The sequence below is a fragment of the Phyllostomus discolor genome, chromosome 13, assembly GCF_004126475.2.
Source record: "Phyllostomus discolor isolate MPI-MPIP mPhyDis1 chromosome 13, mPhyDis1.pri.v3, whole genome shotgun sequence".
Lineage (NCBI taxonomy): Eukaryota > Metazoa > Chordata > Mammalia > Chiroptera > Phyllostomidae > Phyllostomus > Phyllostomus discolor.
This window is the reverse complement of record NC_040915.2, coordinates 76,499,557-76,523,022: the sequence shown is the minus strand read 5'-3', so window position 1 is coordinate 76,523,022 and position 23,466 is coordinate 76,499,557. Positions and strand designations below refer to the sequence as shown.

The window sequence follows — 23,466 nt, the reverse complement described above, 5'->3', positions numbered from 1 at the left end:
ATAAATACCTAGGAGTAGAATGGCTGAGTCATGTGGTTGGTGTATATTTAACTTGTTAAGAAACTGCCTGACTGTGTTCTGGGCTGTGTTAATTAAGTTAAGTTTGGCTGTTAGGGTGCATCCTGACCCTATATGACTGGTGTCCTTATAAGAAGATATTAGGACACAGACAAACACAGAGGGACGACCATGTGAGGTCACAGGGAAAAGATGGTCATCCACACACCAAGGAGAGAAACCTCAGAATGAAACCCAACCTGCTGACACCTTGACCTGGGATTTCCAACCTCTGGAGTTGTGAGAAGATAAATTTCTGTTGTTTAAGCCACCTGGCCTGTAGTATTTTGTTGTAGCAGCCCCAGCAAATAAATACAGTCTGTAATGTGAGAGGGAGCTGGCCAAGCAAGGGCTGATGGTGGCCCTGTGTTGTGCCCAGGTGAGGAAGGAGAGTGTAAGTTTGTGGGGGGAGCAGCCTGCACAGTGATGTGATTCTCATTAGGGATGATTAGGACCAGCAGAGGTCAAAAGAGGGGCAGCGAGAGGACAGAGGAGAGTGGAGGAAGCTGGTGCCAGATGAGGAATGGCCGTGGGGCTGTAGCTGGGGACTGAGGAGGGGGCAGCCTGGGTCTTAGCTCGGAAGCAAAGCTGACTTGTTCCCTGGAGGCTGTCCTATTAGCACAGGACTCTGACCCACTGAGCCAAGCAGCTGCAGGCAGTGTTACAAATATTGCCTCTAAAGACTCTCCAGTAAAAATCTCTTTTTAAGAAAGATTTTATGTATTTTATTTTTAAAGAGAGGGGAAAGGAAAGAGAAAGAGAGGGAGAGAAACACTGATGTGAGAAAGAAACATCATGGGTCACTTCTTGTACACATCCCACCCAGGGACTAAACCTACAAACCATGCATGTGCCCCAGTGGGAAACCAAACCAGTGACCTCTCACTTTGTGGGACAATGCCCAACCCACTGAGCCACACTGGTAAGGGAATCCAGTAAAAACCTCTTTATTCCCCTATTTAAAGAGGCAACAGTTATCAAGGTACTTGCAAATCTTCAACAGGAAACTTTGGAAGAACCGAGGAATTAGGAAGCTGATTTTCCAAGCTGGGGGGACTCTGGGCTGCTGAGAATTCATGGAGGGAGGGCAAGCTCTGTTCCAGTTCCCACAGTGAGCAGAGAGCAGGAGCACCACCAGCCTGTGGGTCCCACTGCACAGTGACTGCCCTGCACCCACACGTCATTTACTGCTGACCGCACCAGCACATCATCTTGTGCTCACTCCATCAGCAGCAACCACATCTGCTACTTGATGCAGGGCATGAAAAGACACGTGGCCTCCCACTATTCACTCACTCAATAACCATTCATTAAACACCTACTATGTGTCTGGAATGGGGCAGGTACAAAGATGAATCAGGAATGGCCCTCACCCTCAAGAGCTGCCTATTTAGGGGGGAAAAGATGGATAGACAAATAAGCATAATGAAAATGTCAAACATGATTAGTGTCTAATAAAATGTACAGCGAAATTTCTGTGGGAGTTATTTCTAAGGAAGAGAATATTAATTTGGGATGCAAAATCCGGAGAGTTTAAAAGGAAGAGGGTATTGTTCTGGGCTTTTAAGGTATAAACTGGTTGAAGAAAGTATACAGACAGAAAGATAAGTACCTTTCCAAGGCAGTCTCTCGATAATCCAGAGTATGGTGGTGGGTCATGGAGGGGTTCTTGGAAGAGGTGAGTCTGAGGGGAGGAAGAAGAGGTCTGGCAGGGAAAGGAGGAACAAGGGACAGGGAGTGTCAACAAAGCCTTGGAGAAGGGGACATGGGGGCAGTCCAAGTCCTGACAAGGAGGGGCTGCGATTGCCAGGTGGTAGAGGATGCTAAGGCTGGAAGGGTATGCAGAAAGAAGCCAGACTGTGGAGGCCCGAAGCCTTCCAAGAGCCTGCATTGGGACAAGCCCTTTAGACAGTGGGGAGGCCTGAGGACTTGGAAGCCATCAGTGATCACATGCTATCCTATGGATGGTTCTGGGCACACTCATTAGGACTGCACCAGAAAGCGCTGCAGTGGGCAGAGCCAGCCCTGTCAGTCCCAAGAAGGCATCTCTCCAGAGTGGACATAGACTTAGGATAAGAACAAGGAAAGGAGCTTGGGGTAGAGGTGGGCAAAATGCTTGAAGTCTGTTCTTTCCTTGGCATAAATCTTCAATCTCAGAGAACTGGGCAGAGGGTAAGTCTCTTGGCCTACTGTAAATGTAGGGGCCTGCCAGCTCCCTGATGGCATATTGGAAACATGTGGTTGGAAGAGTCCCCATGGCTGGAGAGGGGAGGATCCTGGTTTTTGGCCATGTTTTCCCATCTCAGCATCACCTTGCTTCAGTGGCAGGCCTCATGGCCTCTCAGTGGCTGCTGATTCACTCCTCTGCAGCACAGTCTCCAGGGCTGCAGGGTGTGCCAGGTGATCCTGTGCCTCAGTAGGCAGCAGCTGGGAACTCAGAGCATCCTGGCCCGGCTTGACAGCCAGGCCTGGTGACCCAGCACAGGCCAGGAGTGTCAGCTGTATATTCAGTCCCAAGCACACTGTTCTTCTTTTGCCCATGAGACCCTCCCTGGGGCCTGCATGGTCACATATATATGGATAGGGCATGTCCCTCGGGTATCCTGAGAGGCCTGAGCCTGCACCCAATCCTTACAGTCCATAGACACAAAACCCAGGTTCCTGTTGTTACCCTAATTTTTCTGATCCTGATATGTTTGATGTTAACCAGCTACCTAGCAGAGGTTGTCCCCAGCCAGAAATTAAACATTATCTAAAACCTAATGAAAAGTGGCTCCCAGAATGGCAGAGGGGTTGGGTGGAAGGAAAGGCAGGACTGGGGCTCTTAATAAGTTGTCAAACACCTGCCAAATACTTGTGAGGGCAGAGTTTTGCCTTGGACCCTGCAGAGACGGGAGGAAAGGGTAGTGAGGGGACCTTATTCCCACATTCCCTATTCCTCCCTGACCACTATCCCTCAATCTCCATGTGTCCAATGGCACTCTGTGAGTTGACTACATGGCTGGCTGGTGCACGACTGGGTTTGTATTAGCACATTGTCTTAGTCAGCTCAAGCTGCCATAACAGAGCACTGCCAACTGCATGGTGGCAACATTTCTCACAGTTCTGGGGGCTGGAAGTCCAAGAGGAAAGTGCCAGCAGCATTGGTTTCTGCTGAGAGCCCACCTTCTCACTGTGTCCCCACACGCTGCATCTCTTCTCATAAGGGCACTAATCCTGTCTGATCAGCGACCCCTGGCATGATCACTTATCTTAACAACCTCTTAAAGGCCTCATTTCTGTGAGTTTGGGGAACATAGTTCAGTCCACAGCAGACATCTCAAATGTGTCCTCTGCAGAAAGGAGGCAACAGACAGCACTGATATGGTATAGGTGCCCTTGTGCTCCATGTGTGCGGAAAGGGCAGAGCCAAGTCCAGTGTGGTGCTCCAGCAGGAGCAACCTGACCCAAATATCACTGAAGTCAATCATCTCCCACCAGAGGAGCCCAAGTTCCCAGATTTGCCAGGGACTTGGGAATTTTCTCAGACATTATTTTATTATGTTGTTTTGTTATAAGTGACTCATTAAATATTTAATAGCTTGTAGATGGAAAATGTGGCAATAGTGAGGTGACGTGGCCCATAGAAATAGATAGCTGCCTCTAGTCCTAAAATCTCATCGGAGTTGGACCATTACCTCAGGAAGTGTCCAGAGGCCCAGGGTCCAGCCAGTTGGGGTTTTGGATTTCATGTGTCTTACTGCTGTGGACTGAAAGTTTGTGTCCCCAGAAGTCATATGTTGAAACTCAAATCACTGATGTGGTGGTATTAGGAAGTATGGCCTTTGGGAGGTGATTAATTTCCAATGAAGTCATAAAGGTGAGGCCCCATGATGGGGTCAGTCCCTTTTAGAAGTAAACAGAGAGTGTGTTCTCCCTCTCTCTCTACTTTGTGAAGACAAAGTAAGAATGCAGCTGTCTGTAGACCTGGAAGGAAGCCCTCACTGGAACCCAACCATGCCGGCACCCTGACCTCAGACTCCACAACTATGGGAAATAAATGCATGTTGTTTAAGGTACCCAGTCTATGATACCTTGTAGTAGCAGATCTCACTAAGACACTCCTACCTAGTGCATGCCCTTCTCAGCAGCAGATGCCTGGGAAGGAAGATGAGCTATGCCTAAGAGGGCAGAATCTGTGGCTTGGGATCACCTCCTTCCTCCATTACTTACCAACCCTGTGAATGTGGGCAGGTAGCTTAACCTCTCTGACATCCACTTTCTCAACTCCAAGTGAGGGTGACACAGATGGCACATCTCAAAGAATTTTTGCAGAGACTATGTGGGGTCATGTTCATGAGGCACCTGCACCAATGAGATCATGGCCACTAAATAAATGAGTACCTCTTACCCTAATGACTGTGGACCCTGAGTCCCCTGCCTTCTTCCTGGACTTGTGTGGGATGGCTCTGCCAATGCCTAACAGTGTATTTTAATGTTTAAATTTATTTTTCAATTGTAAATTGAATTTATGTATGCACACACATATATGTATATATATATATATATATATATATATATATACACACACACACACATTGTATATGTATCATATATGCCGTTGAGTGAGCACGTATACTGTGTGGCCATGGCATTCAAAATGAGTAAGCAAGTAGAGCAATGAATCTGCATCACACTTTGCATTAAGCTTGAGCATTCCTTGGCGGACACTATTTGGATGATTTAAAAGCCACAGCTATGGACAACTGGTAATTGGCAGCTTCATCATGACAATACACCCACTCATGGATCATGGCTCATGCAGAGTTTTTTTGAAAAACCTCACATCATCGAGGTGACTCAGTCCCACTACAGCTACAGCCCAGATTTGGTGCCTGCAACTTCTGGCTTTTTCCAAAACTGAAATCACCTTTGAAAGGGAGGAGATTTCAGACTGTTGATGAGATTCAGGAAAATATGACGGGGCAGCTGATGGCAATTGGGAGAACTGTGTGAGATCCCAAGGTACCTACTTTGAAGGGGACTGAGGTGTCATTGTCCTATGAACAGTGTATCTTGTATCTTGTACCTTTTTTCAATAAATGCCTCTCTTTTTCATATTACATTGCTGGATACCTTTTGGATATATATATATATAAAAGTTTCAGGTGTACAACACAGTTATTAGATATTTATATACCTTATTAAGTAAGTCCAGCACATTTCTGACATCCTATATGTTTATTACAGTATTATTGACTAAAACCACAATGAAATATCACTTCACACCTGTCAGAATGACCATCATCAATAAAGCATCAAACAAGTGTCATGGAGGGAACCCTCATGCAATGGTGGTGGGATTGTAAATTGGTGCAGCCACTGTGGAAAAACATATGAGGTTCCTCAAAACATTAAAAATAGAACTACTATTTTCCACTTCTGAATATTTATCCAAAGAAATTCAAAACACTAATTTGCAAAGATATATGTACCCCTATGTTCATTGCAGCATTATTTACAATAGCTAAGATATGGAAGCAACCTGAGCCTCCACTGATAGATGAATGGATAAAGAAGTAGTACATATACACAATGGAATATTACTCAGCTATTAAAAAGAATGAAATCTTACCATTGTTACAACATGGATGGACATAGAGGGTGTTATGTTAAATGAAATAAGTCAGAGACAAATACTATATGATTTCACTTTTATGTGGAATCTAAAAATACAAAATAAAATAAACAAAAACAAACAGAAATAGTTCTGGCTGGGTAGCTCAGTTAGTTGGAGGGTTGTTCTATACACCAAAAGGTTTTAGATTCCATGCCCAGTCTTGGCACCAGTCAATGGGAAGCAACTGATCGATGTTCTCTCCCTCCCTCTCTCTCTCTCTCTCCCTCTCTCTCTCTCCCTCTCTCTCCCTCTCTCTCCCTCTTTCTCCCTCTTTCTCCCTCTCACTCTCTCTCTCTCACTCATCAGTAAACATATCCTCAGGAGAGAAGAAACTGATCATTGCTAGATGGGCAGGGCCTGGGGGATCTGTGAAAATGGTGAGAGGGATTAAAGAACACAAATGCCTGTTATAAAAATAGTCATGGGGATGTAAAGTACAGCAAAGGGAACATAGGCGATTCCTGACATTTTAGGTGTCTCTTTTCTATGCTCTAGGGCTGGGTTAATGGTTTCCATCACATTTTTAACAGTGGAACATTCTCTTTCACATAAGGTCTGATGTGGAATCCTGACACCTAAAACTGGTGGGTGTGCAGCTGTGTTGGTTGAAGCTGGCATAGGGCTAGGGACCCCTCTGCACCCTCCCCCTTTGCTTCTTGAAGATGCCCATGTGAGAATAATTCATCTAGGCTGCCCCTACTCTTTCTGTTCCCAAAGTCTTCCTCCTAGGACAACACAGTATAATTGTTTAACTTTCTGCTACCTAAGTAACAATCTCATTGTGGTCTTGCTTTTCTAAGGTCTTGCTTTTCTAAGGTGGGAGTTTTAAGTGCCTCCAGCCTCTTCAGTCTTAGATACATTTATAGTCTGCAGGTGGCCACTCTTCAGGTGGCTAATCCCATCAGGTAGGCATGAACTTTGCTATTTAACTCACAGAAGCCCACTTTATTACCTAGGTCTTGGGATGCACCTCTGTTGTTCAATATATGGCCAACTTCTATGAATGAAATCTAATCTGTATTGTTTGATAAGACTATACATGTAAATAAATATACAAATCAGAAAAAATGCTTTGTAATATTTTCTGTCCTGGTTTTTGGTTTGGAAAATGGGTCACAATAGCTATGGGAGCAATATATAGAAAGAGCATGTGGAACCCGAGTCCTTCTGTCCTCACCAGCTGCAGAGATTCAAGGGCCACGTGCCAGTGAAATCCATTTTCCTTGATTCCCCATATTGCTTTTCTGAGTCTTCAACTTCTGAAAGATAAGCTTGATATTTCTTTTATCTTCTGTAACAGCCTTACTGAGATATAGTTCTTATACCACATAATTGATTATTTAAGTATATAAATAAGTGGTTTTTAATGTATTCAGAGTTGTGCATCCCTCACTACAAGCAATTCTAAAACATCTTTATATCTCCAAAAGAAATATCACATGCACTAGCAGCCACTCTCCATTTCTTCCCAGTTTCAATCCCCCAGCTAACTCCTACTGCCAGTAGGCAACCACTGATCTGCCTTCTGTATCTATGGATTTGCTTATTCTGGACAGTTCATGTAAGTGGAATGATGACATGTTGTCTTTTGTGGCTGACTTTTTCACTTAGCAGAATGTTTTCAAGGCTCATCTGGGTTGTGGCATGTATTAGTATTTCATTTCTTTTTATTGTCAACTCCTATTCCCTTGTATGGCTATGCCACATTGTGTTTATCAGCTCTCCAGTTGAGGGGTGTTTGGGCTTCTCCACTTTTTGCCTATTATGAATAATGCTGCTATGATCATTTGTGTAAAAATTTTTGTGTAGATATTGTCAAATTTTAACTTCTACCAAGAGAATACATAATATTAATAGTTAGATTTATTGAGTGTTTACTGTGCACCAGGTACTGTGCTGAACACTTTACACATACTATTCATGTAATCTTCACAATAGCCCAAGGAATTGGTTGTCTCCCCATTTTACAAATGAGGAAACTGAGGTCCTATAGCCAATATAAGGTGGAGCTGAGGCTTGAACTCAGTCCCTATGATACTATAACACTGGTCTTTAATACCACTTATAGAAGTTTGGCAGCTATTGATACCACACTACTCCACTAAGTAAACACCATTCACATTGATTAAGTCACACAGATTAAATTTATACAATGTGCCACTTCCTTGTATTATCTTTTTGAATCTTCATACCAACCTAATATCCAGTGGGGACAAGTTTAGAGAGACAACATAGCTAGCTGCCTGGGTAAGCTGGCTCGTCAGAGTCAGAGCCTGGGGAGCCAGCATTCAGCAGCATCTTGTAGCTGTTCCTTTACATCACAGCTCTCAACCTGGCCTCTTTTAACCATCTTTCACCTCAGGGAGAGTTTCTCATATGCCAAAAATAGCATTTCTGGAGGACAGTTACTCTCCCCCTTCCTTTATACACATGTACCTGTGTAGCACAGGGTGTCACCATGCTTGGGCCTACGGACCTAATACAGTCTCAGTGGCCTGCAGTGACATGAGAAGGCTCCTGAGGTGGACCCACATTAGAATTCATTGCTACACCTGGCTGCAAACCAAGACCCTCAGGACTTACTTTGGGGACAATTCTGAGGGTGGTGGGGTATGGGGGAGGGTGATGCGGGAGCTTCCTGAAAAAAAGGTGGCTGTTGTGGGAGACTGGACAAGAGGAGGAGTAACGGTAGGGGGTACCAACTGTTACCATGTGGTTGCCTGCCCACAGCTGCTATCTTGGATGACCCCATGGAGTGCAGCAGAGGGGAGCGGCTCTCCATCACCCTGGCCAAGAACCGCATCAACCGTGCTCCTGAGAGGCTGGGCAAGGCCAAGGTTGAAGTGGACATCTTTGAACTTCTCAGAGACAGCGAATATGAGACTGCAGAAACCAGTACGTAGAACGGGCAGAGCTGTCCTCTGCTTTTCTTCCTGTCAGAGGATGGGCTGCTGGTATGCATGAGCAACACCCATCACTGGGCTTGTGATGTAGGCATTCTAAAGGGAGGAAAACATGTACCAGGAGGCCCTGTACTTAGGCTGGATGAGATTCCCAAGCTTCAGTTGTGAGTCATGGATAGAGTAGAATTAAGACAGGCTACTCATTCATTCCTTTATTTACCCATTCATTAATTTCTTTATACATTGATTAAATTCATCCTCCTGGACATTTTGTACACAAATCCCTGAGTGAAACATTGTATGTAATTACCATAAAAGAGATGTGGCCAGCTCAAGGGTAGCTTAGTCATTGCACATCTGACTGCCTATCTTGCTTTCTTGTGCTGAGAGCAGCATTGTGAAGAAACTGGGACTTGGGATGGAGCTCGGTTTTTCGTTCTGTTGGTAACCTCAGTTTCTTCATCTGGAAAATGGGAAGGCTAGGATCTACTCTGAAATTCATGAGATTTAAATGACTGAAAATATAGGAAAACTCTCTGTGAGTTACAATGCTTTGCAAACATACATAGTAGGTCACTCAGGTCACATGTAATGAGCTCCAACTCTGTGCTGGATGCTGCTTTAAATCCTCCCAACAACTGAAAAGTTCAGGGCTATTACCCCACTTCAAAAAAGAAACCAAAATTGATACATTAGAGCATTAAAGAAGCTGGCCTTCTGTGTGTGGATCCAGCAGTGCTCTGATCTGGGCTATTAGTACCACATGAGAAGAAACACTTTCACTGGCCCAAGCATAAAAGGTAGGCCCAGGGAGTGTAGGAAGGGAGAGGCAGCAGCCCTCTCTCTTTGTCTCACAACTTCTTTAACGCTCTGAACTGTGGTCGGGCCAGTTACTGGATAACTGATCCGACCACAGAATTAGTCAATGGCTGAGTGAGTTCTGGATCCTGAATTCTCTTCATTCACCTGCAAGTCCCATGCGCAATGCACTATATTTCCCCTGGAATTCTCTGGCATGCTGTTGGTATTACCTTGATAACTTCATAAGATGAGGTTCCAAGTGGACTGGCAACTAGTAGCTAAGCTGGAAACAGACAGTAGTTTAGAGGGAAGGAGAGGAGCTCCTTAGCCCAGAGAGATGATAACATCTATTCCTTGAGACTTAGAATCCCCATGTCCTCCCTCGCTAGCCCAATTCAACCTTTAACAACACTCAATGGCCACACAGGCAAAACAAACAAAACAAGGCCTTGCTCAAGTTTGTATATCAGACATCTGGTCTTCTGTGTATGGATCCAGCAGTGTTCTGATCTGGGCCATTAGTGTTGCATGAGAAGAAACTTTTGCCCTGGCCCAAGCACAAAAGGCAGGGTATCCTGAGAGTGTAGGAAAGGGGAAGCAGTGGCCCTCTCTCTTTGGCCCAGAGCTTCTTTAATGCTCTTTCAGTATTGGATTCATGATCTTTCTCTGCTAGTTTGGCTTATTCATCATGTACCTGCCCCATGATGGCCATCCAGGTCCTATTTACTCTTTGTTCATTCACTCAGGAAACTTTTATGGAGCATTTACTCTATTCCAGGCATGATTCAGGATATCATGCTTTGGGAACAATGCAAAAAACAAGACAGATGCAGTCTCTGCCTCCAGGTGGCTTGCAGTCTCTTTGGTGTGCACACCAGTGGCAGCTTTGATCAGTGTCTCTTGGTTTGGATTTCCAAGGTAGAGGGTCAGATTGGTTCAGTTTATTTGCTGTGACTGGTCTCACAAGTCACAGGTGTTGGCCGAATGGTCTAATAACCACTCTTGCAGAGAATCTCTACCCTAGAGACAGGAGGTAGCTTCTTACCACACAGAAGAGGGCTTTTGAAATCAGCAGAATCTATGGACACAGATTCCTTCAGAATGGGGCTTGGGGGAGCAGGTATCTGAAATTATCATCTTTTATTAACTTGGTCAGTCAATTTTTGTTCAGTAAGTGTCTCTTATACACTTTCCTAGGCAATGGGGATTCAGCAGGGAACACAGAGAAATCCTAGTTGTCATGGAGGTTCCATTCTAGTACATTGAAAGGACGGTTTAACTTTCTCAGGATCTTCCAAATGAAATCAGGAATACCGGCAAAGACTGTTTATGAATCGGCTAGCCAGTCTGTAGTGCTTCTTTGTCCAGGACAGCAGGTCTCAGACTAGGGTCTAGATTTCTAAATAACTCCTTAGTCTATACATTAAAAACCAGATCCTTCTTCTTTTTCTTTGTTTCTCCCAGGCTTTCCTGGCAGAACAGAGAGCATAGATTGCCCATTGCTGATGGGGATCATTAGCAGATATAAATTTTCCCTTTCATGACCCATGCATCCTGGCTCAATAGAGTGAATACATCTAAAATATTAAGCCAGGTGAATCAGGAATAAGGGAAACTGATATCTTTATTCCACATTACAGAGCTCTGGGGCATCTTGCTGATTCCCTTCCTTTAGGCACCAAATATTTTATTAGTGAGTGGTCTTGGTTCAACTTTTACATCTCAATGCATTTGAGACATGATTAGCATTTGTTAGAAAAAAAGGCTTTTAGATCTTTTTACCTCAAAGGCCTTTCATCTGAAGCCAGAGATGCTCCCCCACAGTGGATTTTAAACCCCCACAGTTGATTTTAAACACTACCCAGATAGTTCTTAGAAAGGTTCCAGCCCAGCTTTTTCCCTCCTAAAGTAGGGGGACGGGGTGGTGAGGCTGGTGGTGGGGCAGGATGGGACTTCAGTGGCAGTGTTGGGGGAGGAGGTGGGAGGGAGACAGGAGGCCTGGATATAGGAGGAGCTATGGCTCTGTGATCCCTACTTTTCTGAGACTGTGGTATAAAGGGGGGGAGCATGGATTTTAGGATCACACTAAACTGGTTTAAATTCTGGATCTACTACTAACTGGTTGTGTGACTGTAGATGGTAAAATCACCTCCTAGGGCCAATAGGAACATGACATGAGACCGGGCCACTGAGGTGCTTAGGACCATGCACATAACAGGTATTCATTCAGTAAATGGTAGCTATAGATTTTGTTGCTGGCTCTATTCTCTCATCCTCACCTTCAGCAGGCTTCCTCCCCTCCTACCATCATCTCTCTCCTCTGTTTCAGAGTTTAGTCATCCCTACCTGGCAGCATCATTTATTTCCCAAATGGCATGTTTTTTGGGGGGTGGGGGCAGTGTTTCAGCATGCCTCCTGGAGCATCCCATGTGATTGAATATCCCCTTTCTCTTTCCAGTTTTCTGGGCTTGATACATCTGACAGCTTCAGGCCTTTGGAAGTTGTGGTGAGACAACTACTGCTTGCCCAGTGTTATGGCTGTGTCTTCTCTGAACTGGTGGCCCAGGGCTAATTTTCATTGTTAGCTTAAAACTATTTTAGTGGCTCTGAGGCCCTGAACCACATCCCAGCCTCACACCTGTCACCTGTGACAAGGGACTCTGCTTCAGGAAGATAGAAGAGACCCTAGTGTTGCTGTTCTTGGTCATGGGAAGTGCAGGCCCTGTGCTGGGGCAATAGCAGTTCTACAATGTACAGTTGTGTCTTTTAGCAACAGAGGAGCTTCAGAAAGCTCTGCACAAATCACACTTACTGAGCTGCACTCAGAGAGGGAGGTGTTGATCAAGGGGAGCAACAGCAATTTCAGAATAAAAGATTATGAAGTATAAAGAAACTAAAGATTCTGGAGTCTAGGTTTTAACCTCATTCAATGGTCTAAAGAAAGGCTGGGACATGGGAAGTATCACATGGGGTATTGATTAATAATCAACCTGGACACTGGGAAGAGAGTTGAAAATTACTCCTGCTTCTGTGTGGTTCACATAGATGTTCATAGAGTGGGTTTATTTAAAGTAAGCATTCTTCATAAAGCTTCCTCAAACCCACATCTGATTCCTTCCACCTCTGTCCTTTCACCATCATTGCCTTAAGCTTTTTGATGTTTGACTTCCTAGCTCCCTCTACATGGCCCACAGATCTGAAATAAGAGACAGACAAGACCTGTTAGGTTTTCTCCCCTCCATCCTGGTCCTTCTCTCCGTATCTTCCTTATCTTTCATCCATCTCAGCCTTTTTGGTGCAAGGAGTGCCCACGGGCCTTGCCCTTTCCTGTTCCTCTAAATCAGTGTGTCTCCTGAGGCTAATGTGTCAATGTTTAACTAGGCAGCCCATCCATTTATCACCCAAACACCGGAAGGCATGCTCCTCACTGCTGCCAGAGCCAGTCTGAGGTTTATTCAATGCAGAACTAGAAGCAGGAGCACCCTGATCTCTGCCTAGGTTTATCTCTGGGAAGCCAAGCATGTAGTCAGCCACCCACACTGTTTGCCCTGGAAGCCGGGAGGCATGAGCTCTGGGCCCACTGGGTCTAGAGGGGGCAGGGCATGTTTGGGTGCAGGGCTGCTCCCTCTGCACAAGCTCCCAGGCTTCCTGCAGACTCTGTGGGCATTACCCTGGTGATTCAGAGCAATGTCTAATGAGGGGTAGTTTCCTTTAACCAGTTCAACAGAATGAATCTATGTCAGCTTAGAGAATATTAAGAGAAGACAGAAGAGAAGACATAGTGGTGAATGATTCAGCAAACATTCCTTTTTCCCCTTCTCTGAGTTACCAGCATCACTTGCATATAATATGGACTCAGAAATGCATTGAATTACAGTACTTAGAAATCATGTTTCAACCTCCACATTTTACAGATGGGTAAAATGAAAACAAGGCAGTTAAAACCACATACCTGACAGGTGGCATAAATCACAGTAGCTCTGGTGTGGGCTTCCCAGTGAGTGGCTCAGACAAGGAAAGAGGGAGGCCAGAACCAGGCCCAAGGGGTCTCTGGGTGGTCAGGTAAGGCCTCCAGGCTGGGCCTTGGTGTGTGGAATAGGTGACAAGAGCGGACATTCAGGCAGAAGGCAGGAGAGTATGAGCAAAGGCTAAAGTGGGAGAAGCACTGAAGACCTGGGGACACAATGACAGTGGGCCTGGCTAAAACAGGTGTTTTCTCAGGGACAGTGGTGAGAGCCAGGGTGGAACAGCAGTCTAGAAGAGCAATCAGAGCTTAGGTGCTGGAGTCTGGTCTTCCAGGATCCTCCTTCCGGCTCCACCAGCACCATGAACTTACCTCCCATGCCTCAGAGTCTTCCTCATCTGTAATATAAGATAGTAAGAATTATTTCATGAGGCTTAAAATGCTAAGGATTAAAAGACTTAGAACAGTGCACGTCCTAGGGTGAACTCTTAATAAATGTGATCTATCATTAGTAGTAGTAGCGGTATAATTAGTATAACTCTTCCCTCATGGGGTGACTACAAATTTGGGGTGGTAGCGTGTCCCCTGGCCTGGTGCATACATGTTGGGAGCTCCCCCTCCCCAGGTAAATGGTGCTGCTGCTCACAGGGCACTTTGGGACCAGGCTGAGGGCTTGGAATGGCTTACTGTGGGTCACGTTCTGGGCTGCCCCATGTGGCAGCCTGGCACTACCCCTTCACACACGCCTCTTGGTTGAGAGGCCAGCAAGGCCAGGTGCCTAATGCATTGTCCACTGCTGGACAGTGGAGAGTAGGAGGCCCTGGCAGGCATGGGCACAGGGCTAGCGGCTCCTCAGCATCTACCCAGGCCCCTGTTCTTCGCTCTGGGATAGGCAGGCTTCACTCTGTGCTCGGCTTGTAGCACAACCAGGCACAAGGAGAGACAGTGCCATCCCCCACCCCCCTACACACACTCCTCTCTGGCTTCAAGGCCTGAAGACTTTTGATGTGAAGGACTCCCAGCCCCTCTGCACCGTAGAACTGTCAACTCCTAGTTTAGAGACTATTCACCACAAAGGGCCCAGAGAGAAGTAGAGCCCCTTGTCGGGGGCACTCTGAGAGTGAGGGGGGCCAGATGTCCTGTTCAGGGAGCTACCCCATTCCTGGAGGGCAGGCAGGCCTATGGTGAACCTCTCTGGACCTTCTGCATCACAGACAGACCCTTGCCTGCCCTGGAAAGACTCTGGAAAGCAGCAAGTTCCCATGAGTCTCTCCTGTCCAACCCAAGTGTCTGAGGGCACTTGGAACCCAGGCTAGGTGACAACTTGAGGGGAAGAGCTCCCCCTTGTCACAACACCCCACTGTGGTCTTTTCCTTAGCAGCTGCTCTGACAGCTGCCATCCCTTTACTCTGTGGGCTGGGAAGGTCTGCGGTCCTGCCCTTGTTGCCCACTTTTCCTGGCTTCTTCCCTGCTCCTGAAGGAGGGGTGCAGAGGTGTGCACCTGCTGACCGACCATCCCACACCCAGGCTGCTCAGAGCCCTCACAGAGGTGAGGGCCGGGGCCTGCAGACTCTGTCCCAGAGGGCTTCCATAAGCGGTTCTTACTTCTAGGGCATAAGGGCACCCTTCACAGGGAATGAAAGAGCAACTCCCAGACCCCAGCACATCCTAGGCGATGGCTGCTGGAAAGATAATACTTCAGTTCCACTGAACTCATTCTGGGTTATTGCAATTCAGCTGAGCAAGCATCTATTGCATAATTTCTGTTTGCCAGGACAGAACAGATGTGACCTCTGCCCTCAAGAGTATCCAATCCAGTGAGGGACATGGGAGATGGACACTTGGAATAGCAAGCCCAGGTCCACCAAATACTTGATGTCAGGTGTTTTTAGAATCCAGGAGTTTCTATATATTAGAAAGGTCATGGGGCTTGGGGCAAAATCCCATACTCAAACAAATGCATTTCTATATTCAAATACTCACATATTAAAAAGAGCTTCACATCTGTCCTAGATCAGATTTTGCCACTGAATGAGTTTGAAAATCATTCAGTTTCAGAGCTTTTTGGATTTTGTTGTTTGGAATAAGGGATTGTGTCTTCTATAAGAATTTATTTTTAGGAGAAAATTCTCTGTTGAGACACAACATAATGAGCTAGCTTAGGGCAGAAACTGGCCAGGAATTCAGAGAACAAGGAGGCTGACTCAGAGGGACACTGTGACTTGAGGAGAGTATGGAAAGGTGCCTCCTTGCCTGGGGCAAGGTCTGAGCTGGGCGCTGGGGAATAGGGAGGAGTTTGCCAGGCAGAAAGGCAAGGACAGGCCTAGGCCAGGGTGGTCTGGGTGCTAAGGGACTCCTCAGAAAAGTATTTTAAGTGAAGAAAACAAAATAGATAGGATAATCAACAAAATGAAGTATATGGAAAGAGTTAAAATATTTTAACAGCGATATATTAAAATGTGTGCTTTTTTATTAGTATATTGAATATCCGAACCTAGTATCAGTTCTAACTACCAGTATAATTTTGAATTACTTTTGAAAATACATTATATTTCAAGATACCTACAACATTGTAATATGATATGAAAACACTGTGCTGTCTGTCGGTGACAAAGACACAGGTGCTTTGCCTAAATTCAACATTGAAGGGAATGTTAAATTTCAGTCAGGAGTTAGAGAAAACAGTGTTATTTTTTACCCTCACCAAATGTTCACAGGCCACTGTGTTTTACCCCCAGGTCTCAGGAAGCAGGTTAAGAAGTCCTGACCTAGTCAGAAAGAAATAGTTGGCAATAGGCTCAGGCAGGAAAATAGAGAGTAAGCTCTAAAGGGAACTCTGTGAAGAGGGGAGGTGCTATGGTAGAAAGAGTTTGTAGGGTGGCATCTTGAGGAGGTCACATCCATTTAGATTTTACTTGCTCATCAAAAATGTTTTATGACATTTTATTTTTTTATAATGACATATTATAAAAAGAATACATACTCGTTATAGACAGTAAAGAAAAATATGGAAGAACATCATTGTGTTCCAGTGGCCAAGACAATCTCTGTTAACATCTGCATTACTCACCATTAACCAATGAGGGCTAAGTGGCACAGTAGTTAGGAACTAACCCTGAAGTCAGGGTTGAGTGTTTGAATCCTGCCTCTGCTCTTTCACTTTTCTGTCCCACTGTCTCATTTGTGAAATGAAGGTGACAGTAATAGTACCTATCTCATCAGGTTGTTTTGAGAAATAAGTCAATTCACATGAAGTGCTTAGGATGGGTCATAATTAGCACTTAACAAATGGGGGCTTTTATAACATCTTCTTCCAGTCATTTCTCAGTGCATAACTATTTTCTGTATTAGCTTAGCTGTAGCCTTCATATAGATAAACATATAATTTATACTTTGCTTCTTTCTCTTAATTTTATTACAGAAATATCTAAGTTCTATTATAAACTGTGTTTAAGTATGAGACCTAAGCTTTAGATAACTATTCTGTATGACTAGACATTTAGTTTATTTCCAGTTTCCTATGGAAGGTGTTGGACAGGCTTTGATGTGGCTCAGCAACCATTGACTGAGCACCTTACTCTAAGGCAGGCCCTGTTCTATGTATGGAGCGTGCAGACGTAAACATGGCAAGCTTTCTGGCCATCAGGAGCACACTGATCCATGTTTTAGGATTATACTGTGCCTCACAGTTTGTAGAACGGATTGAAAATGAAGAATCCTGGAGACAGACACCTGTTAGGAGACAGGTAGTAAATGGGGCTGACCTGTAACAGTGACAGTGGGAGTGGGAAGGAAGGAATGGCCAGGCATGAAGGTCGAATGGCCAAGACCTGGTCCCTGACAGGTGTAGCAAGTGAATAGATTCGGTAAGCAAAGTCCAGGCAGTCAAGAGTGACTACAGTTTTGATTTTGAGGAGCTAAGGGGAAGAAGTGCAGTGGTTGAGCACTTATGGTGCCAGATGGATCTCCAAGTTCAAGTCCAGCTCTACATATTACCTATGTGATGTTGACAAGTTACTAAAATTTTGTAAGCCTCAGTTTCCTCATCTGTAAAGTGGTGATAACAACGAATCTTATTCCTAAAAGTGAAGGTCAAATCAGATAATGTATGGAAGATAAAATCAGATCATGTATGGAAGGTACAGTAGGTAGCAAATACAATATAGTGGGCACAATATAAAGAGGTGTGGGGCATATCAGTATCACTTTAGGCACTTTGTAGGTACTAACTCATTTAATTCTCACAACAAGCCTACAAGAGAGGTGCTGCCAGTGTTTCAGTTTGAGAGATAAGAAAGCAGGCCCAGAGAGATTCAGTAACTTGCTCAAGGTCTCCCAGCTAATAGGTGACAAAACCAAGACTCAAACCCAGACAATCTTGTATCAGAGTACATGCCCTAAGTGACTGTGTTTCTGCCTTCCTCCTGCGGATATGAGTGAGTGACCTTCCTCTACTGACATCAGGAGGGGGTTGGAACTTGATTATGTAACCCAGGAAGGACATAGGTCAGAGTGTAGGATCACCTAGGCAGAGATAAAGGTGGAAGCTGCAGGCAAGGATGAGATTGCTTAGGGAGAGTGAGACATGGATAAAATATGAATTTAGCAGGTGGCTGAAGGAACAGGAGCTGGCAGAGAAAATGAAAAAGTGATGAGAAGAGTGGATGAAAGTGAGGAATGGAAGGAGTTATAAATGTGTAAAGCACAACTGCATCAAATGTGTCAAATCGCAGCAAAGAGAGCAGGATGAGAGCTGAGAAGAGGGCACTGGGTGACCTTGGAAAAGCAGATGTAGTAAGGCAAGATAGAGTGGGAACCTCAACTGTGTGGGGCTATGAAGAGAAGGACAGGCACAGGAGGTGACTGTGAGAGAGTAGAATGAACACTGGGTGGGTTCCACAGACCTGAACTCCAATGCTGGCCCTGACCTTGACTGGGTGTGTGACTTTAGGAGAGTCACTGAACATCTCTAGGAACTGAGACCACCCCTGAGGCTGTGACAGGGACCTGATGGCTGATGAGCTTAGGCATCCAGCAGGCATGAGGATGATGAGATAACTTACATGGAAGTAGCTTGAACTTTTAAGTGCATTCTTCAAAGTTACAGCCTGGTCACACCTGTGGGGATTGTTCTGACACTTAGCACTGACAGATCTCCCTCCCTCAGGTACTACTGTCCCCAGCCTCTTGGTCAGCTGACATCTGTGATATTGCAGGACCCCTGCTTGAGCTGCAGAATGAGAGCAGAACTTGCAAATCTATCCTTCAGATGGGATTTGAGCCCTGTGCTCCACCTCACCACCTGCGCCCATTTAAGGTCATCACTTGTCTGTGTGGCCTTCAGTTAGGACTCTACCAGGTGTGGCTTTGTAGCTGACTCAACAAGGAACAACCCTGGACTTTCTCTTTAACTCAGTTTACTGGCTTGGGAAATGGCTCTGCCTGACTTTGATGTGAGCCAGAGGAAAATGTGCCCAGGATCAAAGTTTTTGAGTTGTGAGGAGAAGGATGTCTTACAAGGAAACTCAGTGCATGCTCTGAGGGGTGGCTCCTTTGTTCTAATGTCACTGTGTGTATCCTGAGCTTTAGCTCATGTTTTCTCTCCATCTAATTTCTCCTTTGTCTCCACTGAGGGGAGGAGTCCTCAGTGTATAGCATTTTATCCTCAATAGACTTAGACTCTGTCTCTTCTGACTGCCTGTCCCATCCATCCATCCATCCATCCATCCACTCACTCCATGAATATGAACTAGGCACTTACTAGGGCCAGAAAATGTGATGGGCACCAGGAAAGGGAAAGAGGGGACTGGGAGAAGTATGGCTCAGCTCCTGCCCTTGAGGGGTTTGAAGTCTAATAAGAGCAGAAAGAAAGCTAAATGACAACCTACTGCAGGCAGGCAGGAAGGAATCTGCAGTTTCACCATAAGCTTGCCTTCAGTGGCAGCCTAGGTGATTTATATACCCTGCTGGTTGTGGCCATATGTTGTCACAATCTGTGTCATTACCTCACTTAATACCTTCCATAAACTCCAATAAAACTGGCCTAGAGCTTCAGAGTCCAGGGGAGGGAAGGCATTGGATTTGGAAGTATGTGGGGGGTGGGTAGGGGGAATAGGCAGTGATGGGTGGAAAGGGAGAGTCAGTGGGATGAGGCTGGAGGCCTCAGAGGGCGGGGCCCAGGCAGGGCAGCTTTTCTACACCCAGCTGATGGGCACTTTCTTTCTTTTCTTCTTTCCCTGCTGCTGGCTGCAGTGTGTCAGATCCTCCCCAAGGGGGTGGTCGCTGTCCTGGGACCATCCTCCAGCCCCGCCTCCAGCTCCATCATTAGCAACATCTGTGGGGAGAAGGAGGTGAGTGCTGGGCCAGGTGGGGGACTTTATACAGGCTGGCAGCCTGTGCCCCAAGATGGTGCAGACTGTTCAGGGCTGGAAGTGCCTAGTGTGTGTCACAAACAATGTGAGCAGAACTACAAATCAAAGGATTGGCCCTTTGTTGGACATGTACCTTTATTTTCCAGGTTGTTTGGATGTAGGGGACACAGAGGAGAGCTTAGACAATAGGATTTTGAAGCTGACCTCTTTAGAGTCCCAGGGCTCTGTGGGGTTGGGGTTCCTTGGTGGAGGTGAGCAGAGGGAGAAGCTGGGGATGGTAGTGGTCTGGGGGAGGCTGAGAGGGCAGAAGTCTGAACTCCTCATGACCTGGTCGGTGGCTATGTGTTTAGATGGTGGGATTCTGGGGAAGAAGGCATTGCTACATTTGATTTTTAAAATAGAATTTGAAAACCTTTGCTTGGTAAATTCTCTAGAAAGGAGATTTTATTTTGCTTTCTTCCTTATTCATCAGTTCCAGGGTTGACTTATCGAATCAGTAAACTTCCTGAGGTACCTCCTCTAACTGGAATCTCTCTCCTTTCAAAGCATTAAGTCCATTTCCTCTAGATCTAGTTCTGGTTCCATGAGAGATAAAGATTTCAGGGTGGGTTTCTGAGGGACAGCCTGCTCCCGAGTTCATCAACTCTTTCCCTCCTTTGCCCCCAGAGAAAACAAATGGAGATAGTTAGGGGTCTGTCTGTTGATGGGATCTTTCCCAGCCCTTTCTGGAATCAATCCCTTCTTCCCATTCAAATGTATTCCTGGGAAGGAGTGGTAAGGTGATAGCTTATCCTCTCTCTGCCCCCAAGGTTCTTCAGGAAGAGATGGACCTTGGTGGTTTGGGGCATGAGGACAGGGTCTGGGGAGGGGAAGGGCAGAGGGCAGAGGAAGAGTCAATCTGTCCTCCAACTGTCCAGGGGCCTAGAGGTTCTGATTCTTAGAATAGGACAGGACACTTCTGCAGACAGGAGCCTCCTCAGCTAGCAGCCCCTGCAGAGGTGGTGGAGTAGCAGACAGGCCTCTGCTTACCCCAGGCCCTCTGGAACCTATTTCCTTTGATGCCACTTTTTCTCTTATGGCCAGAAGGTTAAGCAAGTCTTTGAGGCTTTGGGCAAAATATTTATCTTCCCTATTTCATGAGCCTGCCCTCAGAATTGTCACACACCCACTACTATGCCACGTGGCCAGAGCTTCAGTCCCAGGGTTGACCTTGCTATCCCAGTGCCAGGAGCTGCCCTATAGGCTGGGCCCTGGAGCCTTGCCAGAAGCCAAGTCCATGTGGACCTCTCCATCCCTCATCCCTCAGCTGTCCTGAGAGATGACTCCTGAGTCACCCCAGGCCAAACAAGGAGCTTCTATTTCACTGCAGCCCTTTCCAGCCTCTCCCAGTCCTGGGGCACAGGAAGTTGAGTCTGAAGTTTAATCTGAATCTTCTTGCCAGCCTTCCAGTGACAGCACCAGCTTGTGGCGGGCTGAGTTCCAGCGATCGCTGTGATCTTCACATGTGAGATTGCCAAGACTTCAGCTCCCCATTTTCTCTTCACTGTTCTCACCCTTCCTTTTCTTCTTTTCTCCTTGCTCCCTCCTCCCCATCATGTTATCCTCACTGTCACATATAGTCATCCCCCCCACTCCCACTCTAGAATGGCTTCCTCTTGGGGTTCCATGGGTATTTTATCTCAGTTAGCACGTCTCTGACCCCATCTGACATTTTAGACAGGAGGTGGAGGCTCTTACTTGCCACCATGTTCCTTGTCATGCTACCTGCTATGTCCCTGTGTCGTGGATTGGCCAGACAAGTACCCCTCCTTTGTCTGGTCATGTTTTTTCCAGAGCAACCTTTGCTCTCCATTAAGATTATGCATTTCTTTTAATATTATATGAGGCTGAATTGCCTTACACCGGTTCCCCTCAGCTCCAAGGGAAAGAAATGGAGCTTTCACCAAGGAGTTCATTTTCTTAAATGCTGCTAACATTTCCAGAGCCCTGTGACAGCCTTGTTCTGCCTTGCTGCCCTCCCCTCCATTATGCTCCCTTTCCTTCTCCTACACATCTCTGTAAGGGTTCCCTGAGCTTCATTTGCAATTGCAAATCAATAATGGATGCTTCTGGTCCTGGGCCATGTCTGTCTGGCTCTGTAGAGGAGCTGGCTGCTTCCCCAGAAGCCCTCAGAATGGCAGGCTCTGCTGAATTCTCCCACTCCTGTCCCCTCAGGAGGAGCCTCTCACCCTCTTCCCTTCCTGCACAGACAGCCCCAAGAGCTTTTCTGGGAGTTCCTGCATTTTGGGAGAGAGGGGAAAGAGGAGGAGAGAAGACATTGCCTAAGTATCTATTACATGTCAGGTACTGAGCTATTCTGCCCTTTGCACAGGAAGAAACAGAGCGTTGTTTTATCGTCCCAATGCTCCAAGAAGCACCTGTTGTCATCTCTCTGCATTAGTGAGGCTAGATAGGTTAAGTAATTTGCCCCAAATCACACAGCAGAGCTGGATGCACACCCAATTTTCAGACCCGAGTCTTTTTCCTGATTCAGCTGTAAGATCCAGGGATTGAAGTGTGTTTCTAGGGATACATTTGGCTGGAGGCTGATTTAGCTGCTGGTGGGACCCTGTGGGTGGGGCATCCATGTAGGGAGGGCCTTGGTCAAAGATGCTCAAACCTGTGAGTCACCGGGTCTGGCCTCTGGCCCTGCCCAGATTTTGCTTCTGAAATCTTGCCTGTTTATATTTTTTCAAGGTTCATTCATTTTAGACAGGTCATATGGGATGCAAAATACAAGCTGTGAAGAAAGGTTCTTTATGACATACCCCTTTATGACACAACTTCATTCTTTAGAGTCTTATCTCATAACTTAGTAGATTCCCCCTGAGTCTATACTTTTCAGTCTCTGCTGGAAATATTGGTTGCCCTCTCTGTATGGTTCAAGGGCTAATCCTAGTTTCTCCCTAGTTTCTGCATTAGCCCCTCACCCAAACTCAGAGGAGATCTGGTCTCTGGCTGACTTCTCTCAGAAGATTAATAAGTAGCAGACTCCTACAGAGACCACCTCAACATCATCTGAGACTCTGGGCCAGCCCGGACAAAGAAAATTTCTGCAATCGTTTCTGAATAACCCATTCTAGGAGCCAATCAACTCACCATCAGGAAGTTCTTCCTGCTGTTCATCCCCAATCTTACTTGCTTTAATCTCAGTACAAACCCATGCTTGCTATAATTTAGCTCTCCCACAGGGCACTGGTCCAAAGGGGGAATGAAGGTTGAGGTTTCAGCCCCATCTCCCATGGAGGCACCACACAGTCTTCAACTCTCCCAGCTCTGGGTACCAGGAATGAGGGAGACAGAATAAAATCAAGGTGGATGGCAGCTTATTACATTTTAACTGCCCTATTACTTACTCAATAGTGTAAGCTACCAATAAAGCCACCACCAGAGTCTGTTAATATCCTTTCTCAGGAGAAGAGGCAGAAGGCAGGAGCAATGGCTCTTGCAAATGTCAGTAATAGGCGCAGAGGAATGCTAACACCATTGTAACAAGGCCAAAGCAGGTCTTTATTTACCTGGCTTCATTTGGAGGCTCTCGGGATCAGTTCTCAGCCTTCAAGGCTTCCTTCCCCATGTGCACATTTACAGAGGGACTCATCACAGGCTTTCACCCAGGAAGCTCGTGGGAGCTGGTTGATAGCCCTGTTGTCTCAGCTGGGCTGATGGCCT

General features: G+C 46.0%; 1 protein-coding gene across 1 annotated transcript in view; it reads left to right on the top strand.

Moving 5' to 3' along the window:
* GRIK4 (glutamate ionotropic receptor kainate type subunit 4) overlaps positions 1 to 23,466 on the top strand; it is a 314,292-nt gene that overhangs the window by 138,856 nt on the left and 151,970 nt on the right. The window contains exons 3-4 of the mRNA XM_028527680.2: positions 8,447 to 8,611; positions 19,637 to 19,734. Of these exons, the coding sequence (XP_028383481.1) occupies positions 8,447 to 8,611; positions 19,637 to 19,734 (263 nt within the window). The remainder of the gene's footprint in view (positions 1 to 8,446; positions 8,612 to 19,636; positions 19,735 to 23,466) is intronic.